We start from the raw sequence: 27,409 nt of genomic DNA on the forward strand, positions 1-27,409 counted from the left end.
GTGATGGGACCTGATCTGGAGTTGGTTGTGCCGAGTCTTCTCTTAAGAATGCCATATAAAACCCAAAAAGCTCACATTCAACATACAATTTATAAACAGCAAAAAATAGGTGAGCCAATTAATCACCACCATCATTATACCAACGATTCCACAAGAATGAAAGTATAATACGTCCAAAGACATTTCCAGTACGAGGACAGCGAGGGACGACTGTACTGAAAAAAAAATAAAAGACACTGAAAAGAACGGTAAACAAAAAAACCCCTCAAGATTCAATGAGTTGCTAAAAAAAAAAAAAAGATAATCCCTGCCCTCAACCAGACGTAAAAATGAAACAATCAACACAGTAAATAATAAACATGAGAACGCTCAGGTCCAAATCTGTTTCGTTTCCATGGCAGCGCTTCCCCAGCAGCTGGCAAAGGCAGCGTCTTCACGCTCTCCCATGTTTGCTTTGCTCTTAAAAAATAGATGTTTACTAGATTCATACAGTATTTCATAACTAAATTCACAAATGATAAGAATCATAACCATACCTTTAAACATGTTCTTGCGAAGTTCATAATACACTGATTCAGATATATATATAAATTTTAATTTTTTTTTTTTTTGCTTTCAGTCCTATATGCATATGACAACATACTGTCCTCCATCATGACTAAGTTAAATGCTTGGTCAGTTGAAATGAGAGCACCATGGGAGAGAAACGGGTTGTGTTTGTTAGGGAGGGGAGGGTGGTCAGAATACTGTCAGAAAAAATCCAGATGTGCCCAATCAGCACGTCAGTCACGCTCAGACTCTGGCCCAGCAGCAGGAAGGGGAACGGAGACAGAGCGAGGTGTGGGAGGCCTCTCCTCTCTGCCCGAGACCGACTCTTCTTCCTCCTCCTCCTCCTCCTCTCCTCTTCATTCAGTTTTATCAAGTAGATGCCAAGAAGTAGCTCAGTGCGTGTTTTTTTTTTTTTTCTTCTCTCTTTTGAAAGGTTGCATGATTTTACACGTCTTTCTGTTTTTTTTGTTTGTTTTTTTCTTCTTTCCCCTTGAGCCAGAAGAGTAGACTGGTCGTCAAAAAGTTTCAGGTAGGTTTGTGTGTTTGCGTTTCGTCCTGCCCCAGTCCATTGAACTCTCTCGTTACAAGCAGTGGTTCTTCATGTTCAGTGGACACAGACACTACTCGTACTCGAGGAACTGTTTATGGTAGAATAAGAGATACCTGAGGAGAAGCAGACATATTTTGGGTTGAGGTTTCGCGTGGTACAGCGGGCAGCTGTGCTAATGTGTGCGGCTTCCCTCCTTACCCTTCGCTGTCGAGTACATCCTTAATGCTGGCCTTGGTAATAATGGCGTCATCGCATTTGAACCACTGGTCTTTGTGCTGGCGGATGAAGCTGGTGTAGTGGCCACTTTCTAATGTGCCTTGATGGTTGACCACCGCAAACAAGGAATACCTGAAATAAAAGACAACCAACACTTCAGATGAACGCCTTCTGTGTGAATGCAACATTAAAATCCAACAAAGCTCTATTATACTCTCAATTCACATTACTTTAGCCTTGAAGTTGTTTTCATGCTTTAGGGGTCTGGAAGAAAGCAGCTTTGTGAATCTTTACAATAAGACTGTAAATTCCCAGGAAATGTCTTGGAAAATGAAAGTTATTGTAGATGCCATGGATGAAGAGAACTAAGCCGCTTTTAATAGGCTTCAAACTTATTTAATTAGTGGAAGTCACAGCCGGGTGCTTCGGGTCATTAGCATGTGCTGCTGTGCTTCCTCCCGCGACGCTTTGTGACTGTCGAGAGTGAGGCGTTTGCTGTGCATCGGGAGCGCAGTACTCACTTATTGTCGTTGTTTAATACGTCGACCGACTGTTGATACTGTCCGTTCATTCTGCTCTCTTTACTGTAGAAGACAAAGAAGTGGAAGGCACATTAATTTTTGATGTCACATGCAAGGGTAAACATGTTACAGTGACACACATGTCCACTAGGGGGCAGAATCACACAATCTGCAGAAGCAGATCACTTTTCTGCCTTGTTGCTAATTACTTTCCTGTCTGATGCTGAATGGATGCTCCATCCAGGGGTGGGACAAAACTGCTGCTGCACGTTCTACTGACACATAAAGCTGCTTGGCACAGATGTGGTTGTTTGTTTACCATTTGTAGGCAAACTTAGAAGCTACTATACGGTGGGAAACTCTTCTTAAATATACTACAAAATCAAAAAAAAAAAAAAACTTCAGTGGCGCCTCACCTGGATGCCATGAAGGGCGTCATGTCCAACTCTAGAGGGAAGGAAACATATGTAGTAATCTTCCTCCGCAGTTTCGCAGAGTGCTCAAACCGCTGCAGATGAGAGGAGAATGGGGGGAAGGGGCAGAAAAAGACAAGAAAGGTTGGGTGGGGTGGGAGAAGAGACATTTAGAAACAGCAGGCATGATGATTACAACAAACTAAAAATAGCTGCAAGTGAAATGTAAAGGTGCAGGGTTTTCCCCACTCGGGCTGTCACACGGCAACACATTCATAACTACATAATAAAAGGTTGGGATTTATCCGAGACAATCTTTCTGCTGCCTCTTCCCATGAATATCATAAATACATTATAGGGCTCCAGTGGTGTAAGATAAATAAAACATGGACAGTGGGGAACTGTGTGAGTCACTACAGTCATGCATGTACTGGGACGCTGCATGGAAGTGCACCGCGGCGGGAGGTAATGCACCGACAAGTAAACCGAATTATGAACACACCTACGCACAGGGAGTGCACCAGACAGCTAAAGTCACTGCAAAATCTTAACTCTTCCTCCCTGAACTGTAACACCGCACACACACGGAGCAAACCAAATCACACGCCACAAGCGTCTAACTATAAGGCATCCACCCATCCAGTTTTTTGAGTCGTGAGCCGGAGGAGATCCCAGCCGACAGTGAGCGGAGGCAGGATCCACCCAGGACAGGCCACCAGTCCAACACAGGGCAAACGTTCACATTCACACCTGGTTCCAGTTTAGAGTCATAAACGTTCTCGTGAGGAGACAAGAGTGCAAACTCAAAATTGAAGGATTAGTTTAGCCACCTGACAGCCCTATTGATGAGGTTGTTTTTTTTTACACGCTGATTTGACAAATATCTATCAAATGAATGTGCTTGTTTTGGACGTCTTGGTAAAGTGCAGTAGCTCACTCTTGCATCAGGAGTGAAACTCCACAACTGCCTCTTACGTCAGGCTATTATACACACTGGATATCAAAAGATATTATTCCTATAAAATACAGCCAATTCTAATGTGCAATGCAGCTTGTTTAAAGACGTGGTATCAATTTATTCACATATCAGAACCCGGATAGATATTTGCTGTTTTGAATTGAGGACTTAAAGAATAAAACTGTCAGACAGCAAGAGAAAATGTCCCAAGTGATAATTGGCAGCACATTGTCGCAGGCTGACTCACTTTGAGATGGAAACATGCTACGATGGGGAGCTTCTTCATTGTCAGCTGTTTGGTGGACTCCTGGTAACTATGGCAACCGCCACACTTGATTTTGGCACTGCTTCCTAGATGCTCAGGTCGCGTAAATCTGCAGCGGGGAAATGGATCAAGAAGAGGGGAGAGGAAGATGTGTAAAAGTAGACGACACTTGGCCTGGAGAAATAGACAGAAGGTGCAAACTGTGAGGAACAAAGCTGCTTCTGTTCGGTGCGTGTTGGTTTTCGTCAAACGTCAATATCTGAAGGCCTGAATAATAAAGCCTGCCTGCAGGGCTTCGGTGCAGCCACTCTCTATGTCAATTCACACAACCCAACGCCGTGCTGGTACTGCCAACGCCTCTATCGCCATGGCAACTGCACCAACCAGCTCTGTACCTTTAAGAGCTTCGCTGCAGCAACTAGGGGTGTGTGAAGAGCTGCAGTGAAAAAAAAAAAAAAAAAAAAAAAAAATTCAGCAGGAAAAGAAGGTGAGAGGGGAAAAAGAGAGGGAGGATGAGACAAATGTGAGAGGTAGAGAGAGAGAGAGGGTTCACAGGGGAAAAGGGAATTAGGTGGAGGGGGGGGGGGGGATAAGATGAGGAGTGGTAGAAAAGAAATTGCAAGAATGAAGAGTCAGTGGAGGAGATATGAGAGGTCACACCTGTACTGTCAACCTGCTGATGGGAGAAGATGAGAAGCAGGGATAACAAGGTTGTTGTGCCTCGGCAGACACCATATTTGACCCATTGTACAAGCGGAGGGATGAATTGGATTTGTTTGACAACTACTGGGAGAAACAGCCGACGTTTTAAAGCCGCATCAACTTTAAAAATGTCAGAATTTCTCTAATGGCACCAACAATCAGGGTTATCGTCCACAGAGAAAGATTGTAGCACTACTCAACAATGACAATGGCAACGGATCTCTGTGGCATTATGCAGGAAGCTAGATTGAGTTAACAACATTCTACAACCTAAAGGTTTTTTTTCGTAGTTCAGAGTGAAAATGTCCTCCTGCTGTACCTGCGCAGGCAGTCTGTGAGCGTGGTGGATCCTGACAGGTGGCTCTCTCCATTGACTGTGCTGCCATCTCCTCCAGGACTGAGGGGCCAGAAGGGCGTGGACGAGCCGGGCAGGTCCAGACTGATGTCCCAGAATGGATCTATTGTTGTGGAAACCCCGCTAAGAAAACACGCAACAAAAGCACGGAGGCCAGTTATGATGTTTAATTAACAGTGTGTAGATTTGAGTGGGTTTGCGTGTCACTTACAACAGCTCATGAGGAAAGGATGATGACATAGATGGCAATGCATAGGGTGAAATTGGCAGAGCCACTGCAGATTCTGATCATGTTTTTGTTTAAGCCTGCCGGGAGATGAATGTGTGTGTGTGCATAATATCCACACTGTTGTTCCAGGTCCATTTGCAATTCAATGGAGTGTTACATCAGAGAAAATTGGCTTTGCATGGGGAATTTGTATTATTATAGCCCAATGACTGTGATGGACTGTAGCCTGAGCACAATGGAGGCCTCCAGTAGAGAATGCAGAGGGTTTACATAAATATAAGTGCACAGGGTTGGGCTGTCGTACATTATCACTGTTGATTAGATGAGTCATAGAGTTGTAATACCCCAGAGGAACCAGTGGGCGGCTGCAACGGCAAAAATCTATGTATTCATGGTAATGGTGAGAAGTAACCTTGCAGTAATACGACACTGTTAATACCAGCACATTTATTGGAAAGCCTTTGGTAATGTATTTCATTATTTAAGGGTTCATCCACTGGTGATCTGCACTCAACAAGACAGTTAAATGGTTTTTAAGGGGTTCGATTTATGCTCATAATGATTTACCAAGAACCAACTCTACATCAGCGGTCTCCATCTTTACTGGGGAGGCAGGTAATGTTGCAGAGAGCCGTGTTTGGCCTGCCTGCTCTTTTGGGCGAGGTACTTTGCGGTTCAGTGCAGAGTGCTCGTGTTAATGTGACAGGACAGCTCTAGAGGGCAGGCAGGAAACGCTTGGATTGTGCTGCTGTCTAGACAACCCCCATTAAAGCTGCTCTGCAGGGACCCGGGCCTTCGAATGAGAGCAGTGGAGAAGACGCAACCAGGAGTGCAACAACTATGAGAGGTTGGGTGGTGTCCATATCTATCAGCCCAGTAGTGAGAGGTTAGTGTGCCATTGGAGGGGGGCAGAAGTAGGTGGAAGAATAAGTAAATGTTGTTCCGATGAAAAGGGTTTAGGGGTTTTTCTTCAGCAGAATAAATGAACAGCGGGAGTGGTGGATTGTGTCCCACTACATTCTCCTTCACTCAGATTAAACACGCAAACTAAAGAAGACCTAAACTTACTGGCAAACTTGACAAGTAACGTCTGATTGGAGGCCCCCAGTGAAGATTTGGTCGATGATGCAATTACAGTGGTTTGGATTGTTGGCCTTCTTCCCATTGTCGTCTCCTGCAGGAGCACAGAGGATACAAAGTGTAAAGCATACACGCATCGCAGGTAGCAGCGTAATTCTTTGGCACCTCTAAAAGACCGCCTGGCCCTCTTTCTCACTTTACCATTCACCTGCAGCAGTGACCGTCTGCTTCTCACAAGTCTCTGGATTCTCTCCAGCCAATCACAACGAGCCTTACCATTGAGTCTGAGGGTGAGTCAGACTGTTGTTGCATTGCTGCAGGGCCTATTGACATTCCTCACACTGCTTCCTTGCTGTCCCCTTAATACACACTACTGTCAGCCTCTTCATATAATGCCATTGAAACAAGGCATTGTTCTTTGTACAGATATCGGATATAATTCTTCAAATCAGCTCGAACAGATAAGGTGGTTGAGTAGTACAAAAGCTTTTCTTTAAGAGTCCACCCTACACGCACAGGTAATAAATCAAACTGCACTTGTGTAAGGAAAACATGGCGTCCATTGTAAAAGTCCCTGTGAGGACTGAAAAGGAGCTTACTGATCGTGTCTCCTTTGCAGTGCCTGTGTAGTACATCCAATGCTGCAATGAGGAATTCATGGGCATCCTGCTGCTCGTAGCCTGCGAGGTGACGTGCGTGAGTCCACACCAGGTGCAGCAGCCGGAAGGGAATGTGAGGTGAACGGTGACCCGAGTAGAACTGAGAAGTGAGAAGGAAGATGGAGGAGGCGGCAGAGAAGGAAAGGAAGAAAGACGATTATTGTATTTGTTCCGGCACTGGCTGCATCGTTTTATCATCCTTTTTTTTTATTTTTTATTTTTTACCCGTGTTAATGCTAAATCCCTCATGGTCATAAATAATACACTTCAACAAGTGCACTGTCAATAATAAAAATAAAAGCATCTTGTTCTCCAGATCTTGCAGTACTTGTAAAGCAAAACTAAGCATTGGATTGAAAATGTTTGGATCAGACAAGTTAGTTTTGATGGTCTGATGATGTGTGTTCAGACATTAATTACAGCACACTAGTGAACAGCAGGAGCTCAAATGACAGCATATCTTGGGGGGAGGGGGTAAATGGCTGAATAGGGGGATGGTATGGAGGAAACTTATCCATCCGTTTATGTATGGCAGAGACAGTGTTTCCATGGGAATAGGAGTGAATGACAATCCAGGTCAGGGTCAAAGAATGCAGGTGTGTGTGTGTGAGAGTGAGTGAGTGAGTGAGTGAGAGAGAGAGAGAGCGAAAACACTGGCTGAGTACAAACAGTACAACAGAGTTTCAACTCGAGCTCATTAATGCCGGAGAGCGCTCTCATTCCTCAACACACTCACCTTGCTTTACTCTTCACTTCTCTCTGAAGGCAGATTGAGTCGTGTTGGGAAAAACATGCCAAGCTGACATCTCTCTCTCTCTCTCTCTCTTTTTAATCTTACAGACTCTTTTGTGTAACTCTTCCATTTTTGGCAGTTTGAAAGTGGCTGCCAAACAAAATATTTTAACACAAGAAGAAGTCTCACTTTAATCTCGAAAATCATGTGAGGGCGGCGAGATTCAGTTACCCACAAGATGTGACTGTGTAAAAGAAGAATGATAGGCATGATAGCCCTGTGTGTTAGAAATCTTCATTGATTTTTCTTGTACGAATGACCCTTAATCTTCTCTCTCAGAGAGAGCTGAATACTCAATCAATGCCTGCCTCTTCGGGTGATAGAGGTGAGCCATTACTTTCTCCATGCGTTATGTGGCAGAACACTTCAGCCGATTGAGACCGGACAGGGCTCTGCATATGTGTGTGTGTGTGTGTGTGTGTGTGTGTATGTGTGTGTGTGTGTGTGTGGGGAGCACTGGGTGGGGAGTGGGGGATGACTCAACTCATTAAACATTATAACACTGTTGCCATCTGTGGGCTCATATATACCGAGAAGTGAGAGGGTGGAAGAAGAAAGCGAGGCAGTGTGGGAGCCGACCAGGCAGCCATTATATAACACTTTCACTTGATGAGTTTGTTAACAAACAACGGACTTTTGTAGCATGGAAGTGGGAGAGACTATAAATGGCTCTGCGACATAATCTGCGCTGAGTTGATCAGCTTCAGTAAAGGTAGAATTTCTGCATTGTGTTTATTCGTTTAGCTCGAGACATTCCTCACAGGCAAGACTTCTCCCTCCCCTCTGCCTCTCTCTCTCTGGACTGAACAAAAGAGCGCAACAGTGACTCAGCCTTCTGCGGCGGGTTACTCTCCGAGGAAACATTTTCTATCGCATGCTTGTTATACAAACAAGTACAATTCTGTTTTTTTCCTTTTAGGGATTCATTAATCTAATGATCGGAGATAAAACCGTGGAACCTGGACACCGTACCTCCTGAAAGAGCTGCGACATCTCACACACCAGACAGGAGTTTGATTGCATCTCACACTTGTGTCTGTCCGAAAGAAAGAAGTCCCGCAGCAGTGGTGTGTGTGTTAGAGCCTGGACGATACAGTTCATGAAACATGTGTTGCCCAGGTTTATTAACCCTCGTAAACCTGTAGTGAAGGAGAAAAAGACAAGCATGAGGCCATGGAAATGGTACGAATGATTCTCATTCAGATTCGTCTACATCCGCATCAACATCATGATCATATTCTGTCACCTGGAATGAAGAATTACCTGCGGCTTATTTCCATAATGGAGTCGAACAAAACATTTCTAAGGACAGGAAGCCAAAAGAGCCTCACCTAAAACATTGATATGACGACAGACAAATCAGTTTAAGACATCATTTATCTCTATTATCCACAGGGCAAAGAGACAAACATACACATTCACAGCTACTGGCAAGTCACCGACAAATAGGAGGAAACCGGAGTATAGCAAGAACATAAAACTCCACCCAGAAAGGTCCCCCAAGCACACATTTAAACCAGGGATTTTCCTGTTTTGAGTGTCATCCACTGTGCTGGGAGGAAGGCAGTGCTGGAAGTTTGCAAAAATACTTTTGTCCATCCAATCAGCCAATAAAATATGTGACCTCATGTTCCCAAGGTCTTAAAGATGATTGGCCAACCCCATGTGGGCTGTTATGTCTTTACTTGACAATGCCATCCATCTATTTTGTTTACTACCAGGCCTTGACTGATGGAATGCTGCAGGGATGATTGTATTATCAGAGGACTCGTGAAGCTGTCAATTATGGAACCGCTGTGCTCCTGGGAAACCTCAAAGCTTTGGAAATGGTTTTATACAGTTGTCCTGATCTACGGCTCACCAGAGATTAAATCATCAAACACTAGGGATTAACATGGACAGCAAGAATCAGCATTTGTCCAGATATGTTCTTTGAATTGTGTCATTATTGAAGAATGATCGAGGTAACTATAGCAAACAGATCAAACAATGTTTTAATGCATTTGTTTCAGCTTGATGAGACCGGGCTGTGCTCTAAATGTGTCCTTTTTACTGTTTTTTTATATTTCAAATGCTTGGTTCTGAGTTTGTTTTTTTAAGCATAGATCTAGTGGTGTGACTTTAATAAAGACACTATAGTGAACCCTGGGGTTGAAAATAATGCATTGATATCTATAAAATATCAAATGGAAAGATACATTAAAAGAAAATTAAAAAAAACAATTTTAATCTTTTTGGAGCTGCAAAGTTAACAGTATTGTGTTGGGTCAAGGCTGCCAGCATAACTGTGTGGATCCCAGAAAGAATCCCAAAGCTGACTTCATTTCAAGCCAGAAAGCAAAAGACTTCCACCGTCGGCACGGTAGAACAGGTGAGACGCAGCGAGGTCTTGGGTCTAATCCAATTGAGCAAGGTTTGGTTCTGGAAGAGAGCGCTCAGCAAGAGCTTAAATACCTCAGACTGGCCCTGGAGTGCACACATTCACATGAAAACACACAGTCCAATGGCCGATCATGGCGACCGACCAAGTTTCAGGAGATACAGACGAGTGAGGGACGGCGGGACACAGGACGCAGCAAGACGGGGTGATTCGGTACACGGGCAAATTTAGAGACACAATAAAGAGAGCGGGAGGAAAACAAAGCGACAGCTAACAGAGGAGAAACAGAACAGAGGGGAAACATTTTTGGAAGAGCGACAGACAAATTCAGGCCCATTGTGGTGTGCATGTATCAGAGCGGGAACACTGTGTTCTGCCTCTCACTTCGCCTGTAGGGGTGCCCGCTCCTGTTAACCTTGGGTATCCCACTTAAATGCATGAGTGACCCTAGGAAAAGCTGCCCCTTAGGCACATGTACACACATATGCACACGCACACACATACACACTGAAGACGAAGAGCTGAGCCGCTTATAGACATGAAGTCTAAACAGCCCACCTATGGTACAGTTTGTAGTGATTTTCCTTCGCTTTGGATTGTGTCGTAATAACTCTAGCTCCCTCTTCGTTGGCTCCCATGTTGTGTATTTCTCCCCAATGCCTGTAAATAAAAAAAAAAAAACCACAAAATGACAATAATGAGACACCAGGTGGCCCTGCTTCAGAATCCTCTTGAATTTCTCAGAAAACACGAAGCTCTACCTTGCAATTTCCAGGCTTTCCTCTGCTCCTCTTTGGCAATCTGCTCCATGTCTTTGTCGTATATGTAGTCTTGACACACAAAACAATATATTCCACCGTATAATAAGTCTATTGCTGGAAACAGAAAAGAAAGGGAGGGAGAAAGAGAGATTGCACTAAATTTACAAATAGATTTTTCCAGGACAGTAATCGACATTAGGTTTCACTTTACTGGCCAACGTCACTTGGCAGGACCAGCATGTTCAGGATAAGAGCTTCCTCCGAACATTCACTCATTGTGGGACGTGACCATTTCATCGTGTTATAGACAATCACATGGATGTGAGGGGAACACTGATGGTATAAGTGTGTTTTACACCCCCACCCCCACATTCCCTCTAATGCAGCCCACCTTCTTCCATTCTCAAACTCCACGGCAACAATACCTCTGCTCTGTTGCCGTGACAACCTATTTTTAGCTTAACCGGACATTTTTTTTTCCCGTTTTTGGTGCTACCCACACTCGAAAAGTGAGCAGGTCATGCAGAAAATCTGACTGGTAATTCGTAGCTCGTCGTCACAGCGGCGTCGTTTTCTGTTGGTTTTATGGACACCAATTTGGAGACCAAGTCAATTTAATTCTTATCAAACGCCGTCAGTCAGTGTTCAAAATGTTCAATAACAGGTACTGTTCTACTCATTCAGTTATAATCTTATTTGTGATGAGTGTAATTTACTTGTAACTGCAGGTAAATACATAAAATTATAGTGGATTACAAAAATACTTGAAACAGACTGATCGCCACAAATGGAAGCGTAGGGCAGAAGATATAAACTGCAAGTACTACGCACACGATGGGAAGGAATTAATATTAGTCTTGTTCAGCTGAGCAAAGGACAAGAGCAAAGAAAGAAATGACGATGACTTGGGAAGAAAAAAGGGAAGCTAGAAAAGGGGCCAAACAATGAGGCAGACAGAAAATGGGATGAGAGGACGATATGAAAGGAGTCCTGAGAGCGAGGCTGCCTGCTCAGGACAGGAAGTGAAAAAGATGTGAAGGGAGCCCTGTAATGGGAGCTTTCTGTCTCTCAGACAGGGGAGTTTGTATTAATTTGATTAGACATGAACAGAGTGCTATTGTCAGGGAGGCTCCCGTGGAAAGCTCAAAGCTAATTAACACTGCAGCCCCGCACTCTGTGTGAAAGTGTGTGTGTGTAACCAAACTGTTGAAATACATTTTAATTAATTAAAGCCATTAAGAAAACGACCAAGCCGCACTACTGTCTCCACGGTTTCCATATTTAGCTGTCCTCATCAGGGTAATATCACAATCTTGTTCATTAGTGCCACTTATGTCTTATTTTGCATCATTACCATGTAAGAATGACTCCAGACTTCCTGGTAGCTGCGGATTAGTAAAAAAAAAAAAAGAAAAAAACTACCAATCCCCTGCTACATCCTGGAGGGGTTTGGCTAGGGAATTCCCATTATAATACTAACAAGCCACAGGGAGAGGAAGATTCGCTTCTGAAAAAATGCTTATAGCTCAACTAACAAAGTTAATTTTGACAACTTCCTTCTCTATTTATTCAAGAAATCTCAATGAGATCACGATAACTTGTTCCAGTGGGACATGACAACAATTCAAACACATGAACAGGTGATAAGACAGGGTTCTATTCATATTCATCAAGGAAGTGTGTTTTCAGCTCCTCCCTTTAACAGGCGTCGCCTATCATTGCACCTGTCGGCTGGACTTGTTTTTAACCCAGAGGTGTTTCCTACCGCAGCCAGGATATGAACCTGGAGCCCTCAAACTCACAAGGTCTAAACTTGAAATAATGATGGATACATGTAATTATTATTATCATATGCAATTAATAGGAATGCTGAGGCAGGAAAGAAATCTTCTAAAGATATTGTTTGGATAGTTTCGTGACTTGCTTGCAACGGAAATGCACATTGTGTTCGCTTGAATGACTTCCAGAAAGCAGATGAGTGAATCTTTTTTAAGTTTATTAGATAACTCAGCATACTACAAGCTTAAGTGTTACCTTAACCCTTTGTACTTCTACATATAAAACCAAAGAACCTTCACTGATGCAGACTGTTGCAAAGATGGACATAGAAAAACTATCTGTTCGAAAACAGCTTTGGACCTTCCAATAAGTTATGAAAATTAAGACTTTATAGTTACTAAACATGACAGTTATTCAATAAAAACCCCATGTATTATGTTTAAAGTATTTCTCTTATTAAAGCTTTTCAATATGACAAACATCTGGAGAATGAGTTGAACACAATAGGCATTGTAGACGTAACATCTGGTCACCTTCTGAAAAAGGAAACACAAACACTCCATAACACCATCTCAACCAGGTGGCTTACCTAGATTGTGTCTCTTGTTTTTCGCGTGCTCGTGAATGTGCTTCTTCGTAAAACAGCCGAAAAAGACGCAGTAGAGACAAGAGTGGAGCCGGTTGAGGTGGGCGCCACACATGTGACAGATACACGACTTGGCCTAGAAATACAGAACCAAACAGGGGTTGGGGGGGGGGGAGAAAACACACTGTAAGAAAAATGCTCACCATAGTAGAGTAGCGCAGGTACAGTGTATAACCCGGTGCCAGCTGAATTAGATTTCCATCTTTCAGGGCATCGCACAAACATTTCAGAGGACAGGGTTCTTGAATAAACCTGGTAAGAAGTCACACTAAAGATTACGGGTCCTGTTGACAACTCGAATGCAACTGAACAACATATTTCCCCAGCAAATCTTTGGCTCTCTAACAGATTCGGGGCATGATGGGATTTAATGCTTGGCAGGCACACTGGAAGAGCCAAGCAGAGTCTGTGCGAGAGAGAGAAACACACACACACACACACACACACACACACACACACACACACACACACACACACACACACACACACACACACACACACACACACACACACACACACACACACACACACACACACACACACACACGTGTGTGTGTGAGTGATTGGTTTGATGACAAGACTCAGAGGTGACCAGAGAAACTGGAAGATATTATTGCTAATTCTGGGAACAAATATTAATACAGTTTCCACACATGAGCACATTTGTGCACCCCAGGACCTCAAAGTTTGTACAGACTGTGCGATTTTGGCAGTTTTATGTGTTTTTACTGGGCACACTGTGCGAAGTGGAGTCAGTACTGAATAAGAAGGTTATCATGTACAGTACATCACCTACAAACATCCCAAGCCTTTGAATAAATAAGTGAGGTGAACCAAGAATCAAACATGAAACAGGGATTATGGACAGATATGAGCATCGTTTCTCCTTGGGAATCTGCAAACTATGAATTTGCTTTGATTCTCATGTTGCGTTTATATTATAGGCTTGAAGTAGTAGCCTCTCAATAATGGAGAAACATTTCTGACAGTGCCAGAAAATGACCTCAGGCTGTTTGTGTGACAATGGCCATTCAGAAACCCCTCTCACTGTACGATATAATCCCACAGATTTTAAGCTACGATCAAAAACCGGTGCAGGATTACCCATCTTCCAACCGAGGCGGCCAAAGTCAGACAATGTGGTCCTGAGGCTCTCTCAAAGCAGTTATACAATGAACCCCCCCCTGCAAATACGATTTCCGGGTTGATTCCATTGTAAAACTATCGGTGACTTTGAAGCGAATGACCTCAGTGGTATTAAAAAAAATAAAATAAATGAATCACATATATGGGACAGATGGTCTGTGTAAGCATAGAAAATATATGACATAGCACCATTCGCAAACGAGGTACATTTAACATTTAAGTATTTTCCAGAATGTGGAATAATAGTGAATGAAAGGAAGTTGCATAAATTCAATAAAGCTGGGTCATTTTAAATGGGACTGTTCTCCACTGTGAGTTGGCTTTTATCCAAAGCAGCATTGAAGAATCCATACACCAAAATCAATTATAACATCAACCTTTTAGAGGTGAATGACTTTTTTTTTCTTTTTTCCAAGACGATTAAAGTGTAGCAGAAAGTCATCTGTATGCCTGCTTTGAAAGGGAGAAATTAAATCAGAGACGAGGGTGAGGATAGAGAGCAATCTAATCTTTCAAGGTGCAGACCCGCCGCCATGACTCGCCCACTCACACAGAGACGACCGAGACAGAGGAGCCATGAAGCAGGTAAAGATCCAATATGGTGAAAAACAAACCATCGACTGGAGCGTTTCACTAGTTGACACTTTCTAGTACAATGTGTGAGAGTCGTTTGTGAGATTAGGCTCTCACGCTCCTAAATGACTTAAGTTACTGGATGTGAACTCGGCTGCCCTCTATACACTATTGTCTGCCGATTGCCAACTTCTGACGAAAGAGATACAATAGTGTAACCTGAGTTCATTGTTTGACAGCAATAAAAAATAGAGTTGTGCCACTCAGTTTCACGTCCCTATTGTTGGATGACACAGAATACGCAACAATGGAATTTTATTATAATACAGCTATTAAAGGCGTCCTTTCTTAGTAATATTAATGACACAGTCTAAATGACAAAAGTGAATTGAAAACTGTCAGTTTATCCTCCAACACATGTTTACAGTCAAGGAATTATTTGAACAATGGTCTTAGCATTGTAGAATTATTTACTGTATGTTGTTACCAAACAGTTCTGCTGCAGCCATTTATCCTTTTAAGGAGAATATGTTGAATTATTTTGTTCAAATATGTTGGAGAGATAAGAAAGCTTTCTCCCCCAAGGCTGTGCCGTGTTTAGACATACTGACAATGATACCAACAGTGCTGCTTCACTTCCCCTGCAGGAGAGGGCAGAGTGATTTTCAAAGAGAAAGAAAAAAAAAAACGGTTGCATGGAGACCTGAATCTCGTCTCACTCCTGCAGAGAGTGGGCGGTAATGGTCAAAAAAACTGTAGGAGTGGGTGCAAGATTGAAATAACAGGTTCATGCAGAGCTCTATTGTTGGGAACACCTGAAAAGAAAAGAAAAAAAAAAAAAAAAAAAGACAAACTATTCAATTTTCACTCAGTCACTGGCCGGTGTCATGTGATACGCAGGTCAGGTGAGACAGCAGAGTAAATCCATGTTACCCTGCAGCGCCACAGAGCGCGGCAGCACCACTCCCCGTCAGGTCTGTGTTGTGGCTGAGCATTAGCAGGCATGGGCTGGATTGTGATGACATTGCAGTCGAGCTGATACTCGGGGGCACAGACACTAAGCTCTGTTTTCATTCACACTGGTCTGCTATGCTGGCGATCAAGCTCTGAAATGGTGTGTCAGAGAAGGGGGAAGCGCCACATCAGAGAGGGGGAGATTTTCCAAAAGGGGTAAATGATGAGTGGCAGACAGAAGATCTACAGTTTTTCTAAAACTCCACAATAAGACATCCTCAGTTTGTGATACATTCCTCCAAGTCAAAAACAAGAACCCTCCCTTTGCCACGCCTTGCCCTCTTCTTCACCCTGAAGTACTACAATGCTACTTTACTGGGCCATGACAAAATTAATAACCCCCCCCCCCAACTATGGTTTTCACAGGCAGTCCATTCCTCATTGTCAGCAGTCCTGCATCTCACAGCACCCTGAGCAATGTTGTATAAGATCAGCTATTGATCAACCGATGGCTCAAATGACTGAAACAAGTGTTAGACAGGTAGCCAGCTCATGTTCATGCTGCGCAAGGCTGCATCTCCCATCTGGGATGTGCTCTCTGAGGCCAGTTGGACGGCACTCTGTGTGCAGGGGAAAGACCCATTAAGGTACAGAGCTGTTGATTGATTGGACAGCAGATTCTGAATGGCAACGGCTGAAAGATTAGGTCTCAAATGCATCGTTAACGAGACAGGTAGATAGCGATTAACCCTTCGTGGGGTCTATTGAAGCCGTGAGCTAACAATGATCCTCTTCCAACGTTTTCGCGATATCTAAACCTGACGCTTTGCTTTCTCCGCTTTCATTCTCCCAATCTGCCGGCATTATTCTCCCTTCAGCATTTAGGTTAATGCATTCATATATTCAAACATAAGCAGTAATGTGATGAGCTGTGACTGATGAGAGAGAATGGCAAAGACAATTATGATGTGGACAAACGTTTGGCTCCACTGAGCACGCTCCGGCTGCTGCAAAGCAGCGAGCGCGGAGGGGAGGGGGAAGAGTCAATATGGAGCAGAGAGCCCGGCTAGATGAGAACAGTGACTCACCATGCTGCCTGATGCTCATAAGCCCATGCAAGCCCCTCAACACACACACTCTTATATCAACAAAACGAATAATACTTTCACTAAATATGCCTAAAAGCACATGCAGAATTTCCCTCAAATCAAATTTACACTCACAAGAGTGACACATACACGCACATATACACACAGTCCTCTTGGATTCTATATTTGATAACAACAAGCCGGAGAACGCTCGAGAGGAAAACTGCTGCTGATACTCCAGAGCCGTGCTGCTGACTGACCCTGTGGGGGTGCAGCCTGTCAGTGCCTTGGCAGGATGATGTTGTCGTCGTCGTCCCCCCCCCCCCCCCCCCCCCCAACCCCCCACCTCCTGAGCATCAACTCTGAGAAGCTGCCCTGGAGAGGGACACAAATCGAAACGCATTCTACTATCTTATTCATATCTGTCCATCAGCTCTTCACATCTCCTTCACACTGTCAATGATGACATGGTGTGCGCTTTTCTACCTAACAATGTATTTGCACCTCATACAAATGAGTCTGAGTTGCAGGAGACATGAGGGATTTCTGGTGTGTGTAGTTTAGCCTCATACTGTCACACACCACTATAAGGACATTATAGTTAAAGCCTAAGCCCCAACCCGTGGAGTCGAGCTTCGTGACATCTCCAGGAACAGAAATAAAACCAACATGGGAAAAAAAGTTGGTTTATGCCACAACCTGGCCTTGAATTTGTTTTATTCAGAGAGACTTGTGAGGATATACTGCAAAACACACAGGCTTGGGGAGGAGCCACGCTGCCTCAAAAGGTAATTGTGAATCATAAGAGAAAGCCTCAAAGTGTCAAGCTAACCTTCATTCACTTCATCAGGCTGAGCAGGGCAATAAAAAAAAAACTCTAGACAAACACACACACAGCCGCATTTGTCTGCACAGATGGTTATCAGTCTATGCCCATGGTTAACAAAAGGCTGTGTGATCATTTGTCAAACCTTGCAGCTACCATATGCCCACAACCATGCTGCTCCGCCAAAGTAACCCACATTTAATCTACTCATACACATGACCTGTGGGGACAGCTCATGTGACGACCACCCACTCCACACAGCTTCTGAATGTCCTTCCAAGGAGTCAGATCTCATTAGATTATGTTTAATTCTTTGTTAACCCCCACAGCAACAACTTAATATTACCGATACTAAAATCTACTGAACAGAATCAAGGTGGCGCTTTTACAAAGATGTGGAGATTTTTACAAAGCAAGCCAAACAAAGAAGTTATCGTTAAAGATGCAGTGCAACAATCTCCATCCCTCTCACAAAGACTGACCAGGTTTTTCAAGCAGAATGCCTAAGAAAAGCTGCCCTTTGGATGCAAGGATTAAACAATAGCGTGTCCACACTAAAAGAGATTGATTGCCTCAAAGTTCTGGGCTTGGTCTGCGGTGAGAGAATGACTGACAGATCATTAGCCAGATGGTGGTTCGAAGGGAGGGCTGGACCGCCGCCTCATTGGCTGGATCAGGCCACGACCAGCATGTTATTGTGGCAGGGATGTCTTTCCAAAGACTGTCGACTGAGAAGCATGTTTACTTGTTGAAGTGGGGCAAAGAAGAGATGGACAATGGATGAGGGAATTGGTCGAGGTAGAGCTTTCAATGAGCTGAGAGAGGTGAGCTAATTCAAAACGCAGTCAGGCTCTTATTCAACAAAGCAAAACCCCAAAGTGAAAGCTTCCAAGATGAACTACAAATCAATAAAAAGATAAGAGCTTCTACTTCTTGTGTGTTTTTGTACGTCTCCTCTCCCATAGCTGCTAGAACCGTTGTACATTATACAGTCCAATTCCCAGCCTTATGGAGCAAACAACCCACGAGCAAACAGTCTGGTTTATATCACACTTGTATATCCTCAAAACTAAGCAAATTTAGTGATGCAGTAGAAAGAAAGACGGCAAGTCCATCACTCTGCGATAAGAGGCTGAATAGAATTTCCTGTGGCCGAGAAATTTGGAGGCAAAAATCGTACGAAAGGGACACAAGGTGACACACCAGGCTCACGATTACTCTGGGAGGAGTTCACAGACCTTCTGCCCTTTGTTTAGTCTGAATCACTGAGCCACAGCCGCAGTGACTGACAGACCAAAAGCCACATTAGACAAGGCTGAAGGAGTAACGGGGAGCCAGACTTGGAAGAAATAGGCCTGGATGACGGCCAGAAACCAACATCGCCAAAGCCGCAGAATGTTTTCTAACAGCGAGTGGGATGAGGAAAAAAAAAAAAGGAGAGGATGGGAAGAGTTAAAAGGGGGAATATAGAGAATAGCCATAGATTCTGATGTAAACCATACTAAAAGGGAAACTACTTGTAAGAAAATTTCCTGTGCCAGATGAACCACCAATAAGTAAAATAACACATGCTTTAGTTTTTTTCACACTACTTTGATCAACTGGTTAAGAAGAATTGAACTGAAAGGGGTTTAAAATTGGAAAAAAATACAGAGAGCAAGAAAATGGAGGAAGCAGCAGCATGGGAGTGAGTGCAGGAGAGGAAGGAGCAGAGATATGAAGAGTCTGTAGGAATAGATCCTGGTGCTACAAACGTATGCTGATGAGTCAGGGAGCGGGGCCTGTGATGTGATGGAGGCAGATCTGACAACGAGATCCGCTCATAGCTCGGGATTCAACTCCTCTTTGGGAGGGGCTGAGCTTCATTACATCTGTGTGAGTGCATGCATGTGTGTGAATTTGAAAAAAGAAAAAAAAAAAAGGGGGGGGGGGTTCGGGGGGAAGGAGCAATGCAGATGCATGATTTTTTTGACAACATATATCTATTTTCCTACCAATGAAATTCCCAACTTCATCTAGTGCATTCTTTTACATGTCCCCTCATCACAAGCAAAATGGGGTTTGTGCTTATGGGAAGGAAAGGGGCTACGCCTCACCTGATCATACATGATTTATTGAAATGAGAAATTAAAAGTCAAGTTCATTCCACTCTAATCATGACCCCGACTCCTTTAATCAGACTGACAGCAAATTCTTCAAAGCAGCTATAGCTGGACAGTTTGCCAACCTCACCCACCCTGCTTTCCACACAGCTTCAGGTAACAAGCTCAGGTTTAACTGCATGACACAGTTCTTCATTATGGAAGGGTTTTAGTCCACTGAAATAGTAAATGGAGTCCATTCTGCTCCATGGAACACCCCCTCAAACAAACAGACCCTTCATGAATATTCACCATCGCCGTCCAACATCACAGCTATTCACAATTTCATGAATTATGAATATGACTGGAGTTGGGCAGTTAAAGTTTAATTCAAAGAAAAGAAAACTAATTCAGTTGCTTAAAACAAGGTCAGGAATGAAAAAGGAAACAGGAAAGTCTCTCACATGAACATCGTCGAGCGTGCATCTGTGACCCAGCTCATCACTTATCAAAGGCAAAACTCGCTCATGTTGTGTTTCCATACATGCTGGATGGGATCCTCGGTGATCTGGCACAACCAATCAACACCTTTTAATGAATGCTGATGGCCTGTAGCTCCTTTGACCAGAACAAATAACAATCAAGCAGAGACACATGAAAGAAAATCTGATAATCCGAATCTGTCTGAATTGAAGCCTCATTACCAGCAAGCCAGAAGCTGAAGGTGGTATGTCACTTCCAGAAGCGGCTGCAATGAACTGCACAATATGAATTTAACAACTTGCATTTGTGTGTTTGGTAAATAAGGTATTCCAACTAGTAAAGTGCAGCAAGAATTATAACTAGTGGTGGAATAAGTTTCAGCGTTTATTACACTTTTGATTCTTTTATCTCCGTCTGCGAATTAACAAAAATGTAACTAATGGATTCGATTTTTGTTCTTATTCTACACCCTGTCGTACACCAGTAAATCCGTTACGTTCAAGCATTTAGTGTCTCAAAGATTGCAGTTACTCACCAGGGGCCAAAAAAATACAATCGTGACCCCGACAGTGGACAGTACGTCATCATGGACAAGTCAGCCTTTGCTGCTTTTGTGTTTATATGTGTAACTGCAGGCTATTCTAACTCACACTTTAGGATTGGTCAACTTATAGTATTTGTGTGATTTTGCTATGAAGAAAGACTGCTTTAAAACAGCCGGTTCATTTCACTCTGATGTTAGTGACCAAGTTGGAAAAATCATAAAAGGTGGCATCGAGCTGTGATTGTTTTTGTTTTTGTGTGTGTTTTTGTTTTTCCTGTCTGAACGGTTTTAGTACATAAAACAAACTCATGTTCATCCAAAACGCAACAGTAAAATCCTCCTGGCTTTTTCGGGAGGGACCAGACTGTTGCTAACTTCTGGGTTGGCTTAGAAAAATCTGTCAGCTCTGCAGCACTTAATATTCTTCTGGATCAACTAAAATGAGATACAGTGGATTTTAAGTCACACTTGTCGAGAAGTCGCTGCCCGTCTGAGTTTCTGCCTGTGCGTGAGCATGTGACAGACAGCTTTTCCACCTCTCTTCCTGCACATCGGCTGAGAATTGATTCTAGCTTCAGGTGGATAGGATGAGAGCCTGCAGGAAGGCTGATGAGGACAGGCTGCAGAAAAGGAAAAGGAGAAATGAGGGGAGAAAAAAAAAAAAAAAAAAAAAACAGGAGGGGAACAAGCGCATTTGGGGACACAAGGCACCGGCTAATTAAGGCGAGCCAGTGAACGACAATGACTTGACTCCACACAAAGCATAAAGGAGGATCTCTTCATTTGCTGTGTACTCGCCAATGCCACTGTTGAATATGGAGTAAGCAGTGCAGTGATGAAGTGCTGTCCAATCAGCCATTCAGACTTCCACCTCAATGCCACTGTCATCTAGTCACAAACAAAAGCGAGGACAGATGCCAGCCTCATCAATGTATTTCACCATATTAAAGAGTCCCAACTTCCATGTTGCTGGTGTTTCATAACTGGAGGCTGAACAACCAATACGAGTTCCTCAGCTCACCTCATGAGCACACGCTGCCTGTGTAGCAGCAGAGCAGCGCCACAGCTCCTCTGCATGTCACATTATTTACACTGAGGAGCAAATGAGGCACAATAGTCCTGCTAAAATCCATTTACCCTGGACTGCAGTGAGGCAATATGGAGAACACTCCAGCAAGCTGCTGTCATCTTCTTCATCAGTCACCTGTGCCTCCATCAAAAGATGTTAGACAGCTGTTACACAACGTGCAAAGCTAAAAGGATGATCCATCTTAACTAATCCTGACTTTGAGTGCTAGTTGTTATACTAGTCCCTTTACAGATGTCTTTAGAAATGGAACATGATGACTTTGTAGGGGCGATTTACATGTTTATGTAGAGCTTCAGTTATGAAATCAATAACAAAGGAGAAGCATTTCCCTTTTCTCTTTAATGCTGCTACAAATGTTCTCTATCTTCTGTTTAACATAGATTTGTATAGATAAAAAGGCAGCAATAGCTGCCATTGTATTTAAAAACTTCATAGTTTAGCAGCCATGATCAAAATGTCAGATAAAATGTAAAAATCAAACAAACGAAAGAAAAACAAGTAATCCTGTCGACGATGACTATAAGCGCTTACAGGATTAGTATGTGGAACACACCATGATGTTTCAGTACAAACTTTACCACGAAATCACAGAGACGCGACGAGTATCTCCAGAGTTCATTTGTAGCTGTGGTCGAGGATTATGGAAGTAATTATTTTGGATTTTTTGGGAAATTTACTGCAAGTTTGGCAGGAATGTTCATGAGACACTTTCAGAAATGACACTGCTATGTTTTTCCAATAAGTCAGGAAGGAGCCAGATTTGCTAATCACAGTGAGGGGCTTGGCGAGAACATTGCAAGTTAATAAATAAACAAATCAAAGCACCTCTAACATGTGTTTTTTTTTTTTTTTTTTCATTACGACAGACAGACTGAGGTCCTGTTGACTGCAATATTATCAGGTGGTGTGAGAAAGAGAAAGCTAAACAGATGAAACCATTAGTTGCTAATAAAATAGTTGCAGTGTCTCACGTCGGGTTGAAATATAGATTGTCATTTACCTCGGCAAACTCACAATGTAACTGAACTAAACCTATCCATCTGGCTCGAATGGCGCATCACAGGAGAACGGGGGACGACTCCCCCAGCCACTTTGTTTTACATCTAATATTCAGTCCATTAAATGAGGAGGCATTGAGGCGGGTGGGTGAGCAGGAGGGGAGAGAGAGAAAGCAAGCCAGCTCTTATTCATCAGGACTACCTGCATTATGTCAGTGAAGATGAGGAGTAGGATAAGCATCAACTCACCAGCTCTGTCCATGCTGCATCACTCTGAAGCACCTATTTTACCACAACGACATAAAAACGTAGGACGTTCAGAAAAAAGGAGTTTATACTTGTTCTCAATGTTGCACATCAGAATACAAATCAGAGAAAATAAAAAAAATAAAAAGGGGGGGGGGGGGGGGGGGGGGCTGCAACACAACCCAGATATGATCACACTGGGGAGAGCAGATGTGGGATAAACCCCAAAAAGACAATCAAGTCAAGCCCGGGCGTTCAAAATGATGAAACAACATTGACCTGGGATGTTCAAGAGAGAAATGCTAATGTGTGGAGACACACAATGGGTCCATTTGCTATGGTAACGCTAGCCTGTAGCTACAACTCTCTCCTTAAAAAAAACAAAACAAAAAAAGAAATAATCCAAACTTTAAGCACCCTAACGCTTGATCCTTGACACAAAAAGCTTGAATATTCGTAACTTCAGTCGATAAATGAAGAGTTGCCGTTGACCAAGCACAGCCGTCCTGAGCTAACTTGCCGGTGAAGCCCTAGCAGGCTAACCCGTGGTGCTGGAAACTGTTTCACAAATTAGCGGAATTCTCTCCAAAAAAACACGTTCAGTGATTGTGCTTCATGTGAGACATAACGGTTACGTGTGTGTCTGTGCCACATATTAAAAAAACTAACAAAAACAAAACAAAAAAAAACATCCTACTTTTTTTGTTTTTTTTAGTGTGTGAAGCTAACGTTGCAGTTCCTGTGTTTTTACCTTGCGTCTCCTGGTCTCAGCAGTACCACTCCAAACAAAGCATTGGTATATGACTCGGAGGTTTTGTTTCCAATTATCCACCTTATAACCGTTCACATGGGAGCACCCGGCCGGACTCATGACAGACAAAACATTCAGTTTGTTTTGTTTGTTTGTTTGTTGTTTTTTTTTTTTTCAAAACGGTGACAATGAAAAGTCTCCTGGATTATTCACTTAGCTAGGCTAAGCTAGCACGAACTGTCTGTCCAGAAATGGTTTCCGTTTGGAAATGGGACAACCGATGTAGTATCCAAAAATGCTCCTCGGGCATCTGACAAACACGGTCTAAATCTGTTCATGGAGTCACCTAACAGACTTATCACTCCTGTTAGATTTCAGTCCCCCTAAGCTGTTTGGACAGTTGTCTTTTCCCTTGAACGTTGGCTCCACTTCCACTCTCACGATTAGTTAGCTTTCTTTCTCTAGTTAGCCTGCTAACACTCAGCCACAGCTTCACAATGCCCGCCCAGCGTCAACCGTGATTTGACAACACAAAGACCTGACGTCACCACGCTCGTTCCGGAGCTCGCTGGGTGCGCTCGGTTTGCTGTATGGGGCAGTCCGCGAGAGCGGGTAGGGACCAGATTTGAACCGCCAGCTGCACCAATGACGTCTTCTTAGCCGAAGCACCACCCACCCAGGGCGGTCGGGAATATTCAATAAATCCATTTCTTTCTTTTTTTTCACAACATATTATTCTGAATGGTGTAAACTACATCCGTATTGCGCTTTTTTAAATTATTATTATTATCGTTTCAACTTTTAGTGGTGTTTTTAAAACATGTCGTCTTCCACTAGCACGTATTTTACAGTAGAAATACTTCTATCGTTCTATCGTAATATTTTAGCAAAAGTGGAATTATGTTTACAGTTTATTTAAAAATGTGAGGATAAAAGAGTGAAAATAGACAGTTAAACCCAAAAGTTAAAGAAAATACGCACACTTAACTGGGTGGCATTATTTGTTGCGAATGCTACCCTATTGGAATGACCAATGAAAGCCTACCACCTAGTGGATAAGAGGTGTACGTGTGTAGTTAGTGATGAACTATTCAAAAGTCCAATTTAAAGTCAACGTGACTCAATAGAAACCGTGAATACACGAAGGAATTAGAAATAGCTGTTAGAAATATCTCTGTTCATATGGACATATAATTTACAATTCTAGGATTACAGATTAAAATTTTTTTTGTAATAAAGACATTTGCACAAGACAATTTACAAATCGAATTTTTCAATGAGGATATGCATTCATCAGCCACTTTCTTGCATGTTTTGCATTCTAATGTGAAAACATCTTAAAAACGTAACTGAGATACATTATCTTTTGAGACTAAAATTGAGGACACAATGAGCTGGATGACCAAGAATATTTTCCAACAATTGCTTTAATTGTCAGTTCTGCTTGGACTCTTCATATAAAGTTTAACCAATGTTGATGATGACGGTTCTATCTGTTTGTCTGTTTTTTGTTTTTATATCAGTTTTTTTAGTTGTTGTTTTCTAAAACCTCTGTCTTTACAACGTTCTACAGATCATTTTGAATACACGTTAGGATATGTAACAACATATATGAAGTATTTGCTAAATATGTATGAAGTGTATGTTCTAATCAGTCTCATGTTTTTTCTGGTCACTGAAAATAGTCTTTTCACCCACATTTATTCCTTTTCTTATCACATCACCAGCACGGCACACAATGGTAAAGGTTTATTTTCCATTTTCTCCACTTGGGGGCAGTATGAGGCTCTCTATCTGATTCATAAAAATAAATATATTAATTATTAAAGATAAAAAAGAAGAACTTCAGCTCTCATCAGAACACTTTTGAATATTTTTACTTGATAAATGAGTGTCTAGTTAATAACATGTTACTTTGTTCCTTCATTAATTTAATAATGGAATAGATATCCTTTTTTGCATGTCCTATATACTGTAAGTGTGTATGAGCTTTTGGGAATGTAGTTTGTAAAAGCCTCAAGTTGTCTGCCATACACACAACCTCTCATTAATTGGACCTACTGCAATTATGCAGGTATGACTCACTCAAATAAGATCATTAAAGGACGAAAAGGAAAAGTGACAGCTTTATCCATCCATCTTCTATACCGTTTAATCTGATTCAGCATTGAGGTGGCCTAGAGCAGGTTGCAGTTGACATGAGTGCACACCATGGACAGTCACAAGTTTTATTTCTATTCAATTCTATTAAATGTTTTTATTTCTTTGGCAAAATACAGGTGAAGACAGTTCAGAGTGCAACTGTGTAGTTTAACAACAGCTCTGAGAAATCTTTATTGGAGAATTTACGTCATGTCACACACACACACACACACACACACACACACACACACACACACACACACACACACACACACACACACACACACACACACACACACACACACACACACACACACACACACACACACACACACACACACAAAGCGCACGCGCGCACGTGCGCGCTTTGTTCAAAGTTTGTATGGTACCAATGAAAAACAGGGGATCATTGAGATTCCAGGAAAAGGAACTATTGCTTTTCTTGGAAAGTGCCTCAGGAGACTTGAAATAATTTACGAGTTAAAGTATGCGTTGACTGTTTGGATGATTATAAGTGTAGACAATCAATCAGTTCAACACTGAACTGCATGTGTGCTGCATGTAGTTTATTTATTCCATATTGTAGAAGTAGAAATTCAACACTGTAGATTGAATGTTGCTGCTGGGCAAACATTTGATAAAGTGTGTGGATGGAGAACGACTGTAATCGGCGCCAGAGAAAGTACAAGTCAAGGCAGTGTGTTCACAGAAATTGACTTATGATTTATTAATATTGGCTCCTCATCCTTCTCTTCCCAACAGAGAATTACCTTCTCAAATATATTTTGTTGACCCCAAATAGGCAGGACTGAAGGACATTGTTCATTTGGTTCAGGTCAACGCTGGAATGAGTCATGTTCAGCAGCTGACTGGTTACTCTGCTGTGTTGCACACTGATGATAGTTGGTTAAAATCTAATTCCAAGAAGCTTCTGTGGGTGAGAGAAATATGACGTGCTTGAACTTCATGAATCTATATATGAGTTATTGTAATCGTAATGCAGTTTGATCAAATGAACTTCCAGTGACTGGCGGGGTATTTAGTAGAGAATGGCATGCAAAGATTAACCCTCAAATCAGATGACAAAGCATCTGCATCATGCGGGTTCTGATTGGAACTTTTTAATATGTGTTGCTGATGCAGGAGAAATTCCTCTTGACAGAGTAGTTCAACTTCGTGTAGAACTTTCTGGTCCTCCACGACCTCCTTGGTACGCATGAGGCAAAAGTTTACTCAAAGCTGAGCATGGGGCGCTTTCCACGAAGATGCCCCTGTTTTGAGTTCATGGGTGGGTTATCGTGCTGAATCGCTGTTGTGTACTAATAACAGAAAGCTTTGTGTGAAAATGTTTCACCCCAGGAGGAAAAAGATGCAGACGGGAAAGAATTTATCAAAGATTGCGATAGTTAATCTTGAAAAGTTATTCTCGCGTGTGCAAACATTTTTATTGAGTTCCCATGGAATGAAGGCTTTGCATATTGTTTTTAAAGAAAGTCTAAATTAATAAGAACGTTTTTAACGATAACTTTGAAAAATAATGTAGACGCTACACATCATAGTGTTTGTTGAGGAAGTGGCTTGAGGGAATGTAATGGTAAAAGAGGGTTTTTTGACATAGAGACCCTGAAGTC

General features: G+C 42.6%; 1 protein-coding gene across 3 annotated transcripts; it reads right to left on the reverse strand.

Moving 5' to 3' along the window:
- Positions 1-537: 537 nt before the first annotated feature.
- On the reverse strand, positions 538-24,176 carry LOC308125052 (ubiquitin carboxyl-terminal hydrolase 22). Of its 3 annotated transcripts, XM_080488528.1 has the most exons (14): positions 23,637-24,176; positions 22,889-22,921; positions 12,800-12,932; positions 10,432-10,545; positions 10,229-10,330; positions 8,263-8,429; positions 6,438-6,597; positions 5,827-5,932; positions 4,494-4,652; positions 3,455-3,581; positions 2,253-2,344; positions 1,837-1,899; positions 1,298-1,447; positions 538-1,212 (listed from the first exon to the last, which is right to left on the reverse strand). In XM_080488528.1, the coding sequence occupies exons 1-14, from the start codon at positions 23,754-23,756 to the stop codon at positions 1,170-1,172; spliced, it is 1,569 nt and encodes a 522-aa protein (XP_080344654.1). In that variant the 5' UTR covers positions 23,757-24,176; the 3' UTR covers positions 538-1,169. The 3 variants fall into 3 exon arrangements, with proteins under 3 accessions (XP_080344654.1, XP_080344655.1, XP_080344656.1); XM_080488529.1 differs by lacking the exon at positions 22,889-22,921 and having other exon boundaries at positions 23,637-24,118; XM_080488530.1 differs by lacking the exons at positions 22,889-22,921; positions 23,637-24,176 and adding an exon at positions 19,989-20,142.
- Between the last annotated feature and the right edge of the window lie 3,233 nt (positions 24,177-27,409).

This window comes from Lipophrys pholis (genome assembly GCF_963383615.2).
Source record: "Lipophrys pholis genome assembly, chromosome: 19".
In the NCBI taxonomy this organism is placed as follows: Eukaryota; Metazoa; Chordata; class Actinopteri; order Blenniiformes; family Blenniidae; genus Lipophrys; species Lipophrys pholis.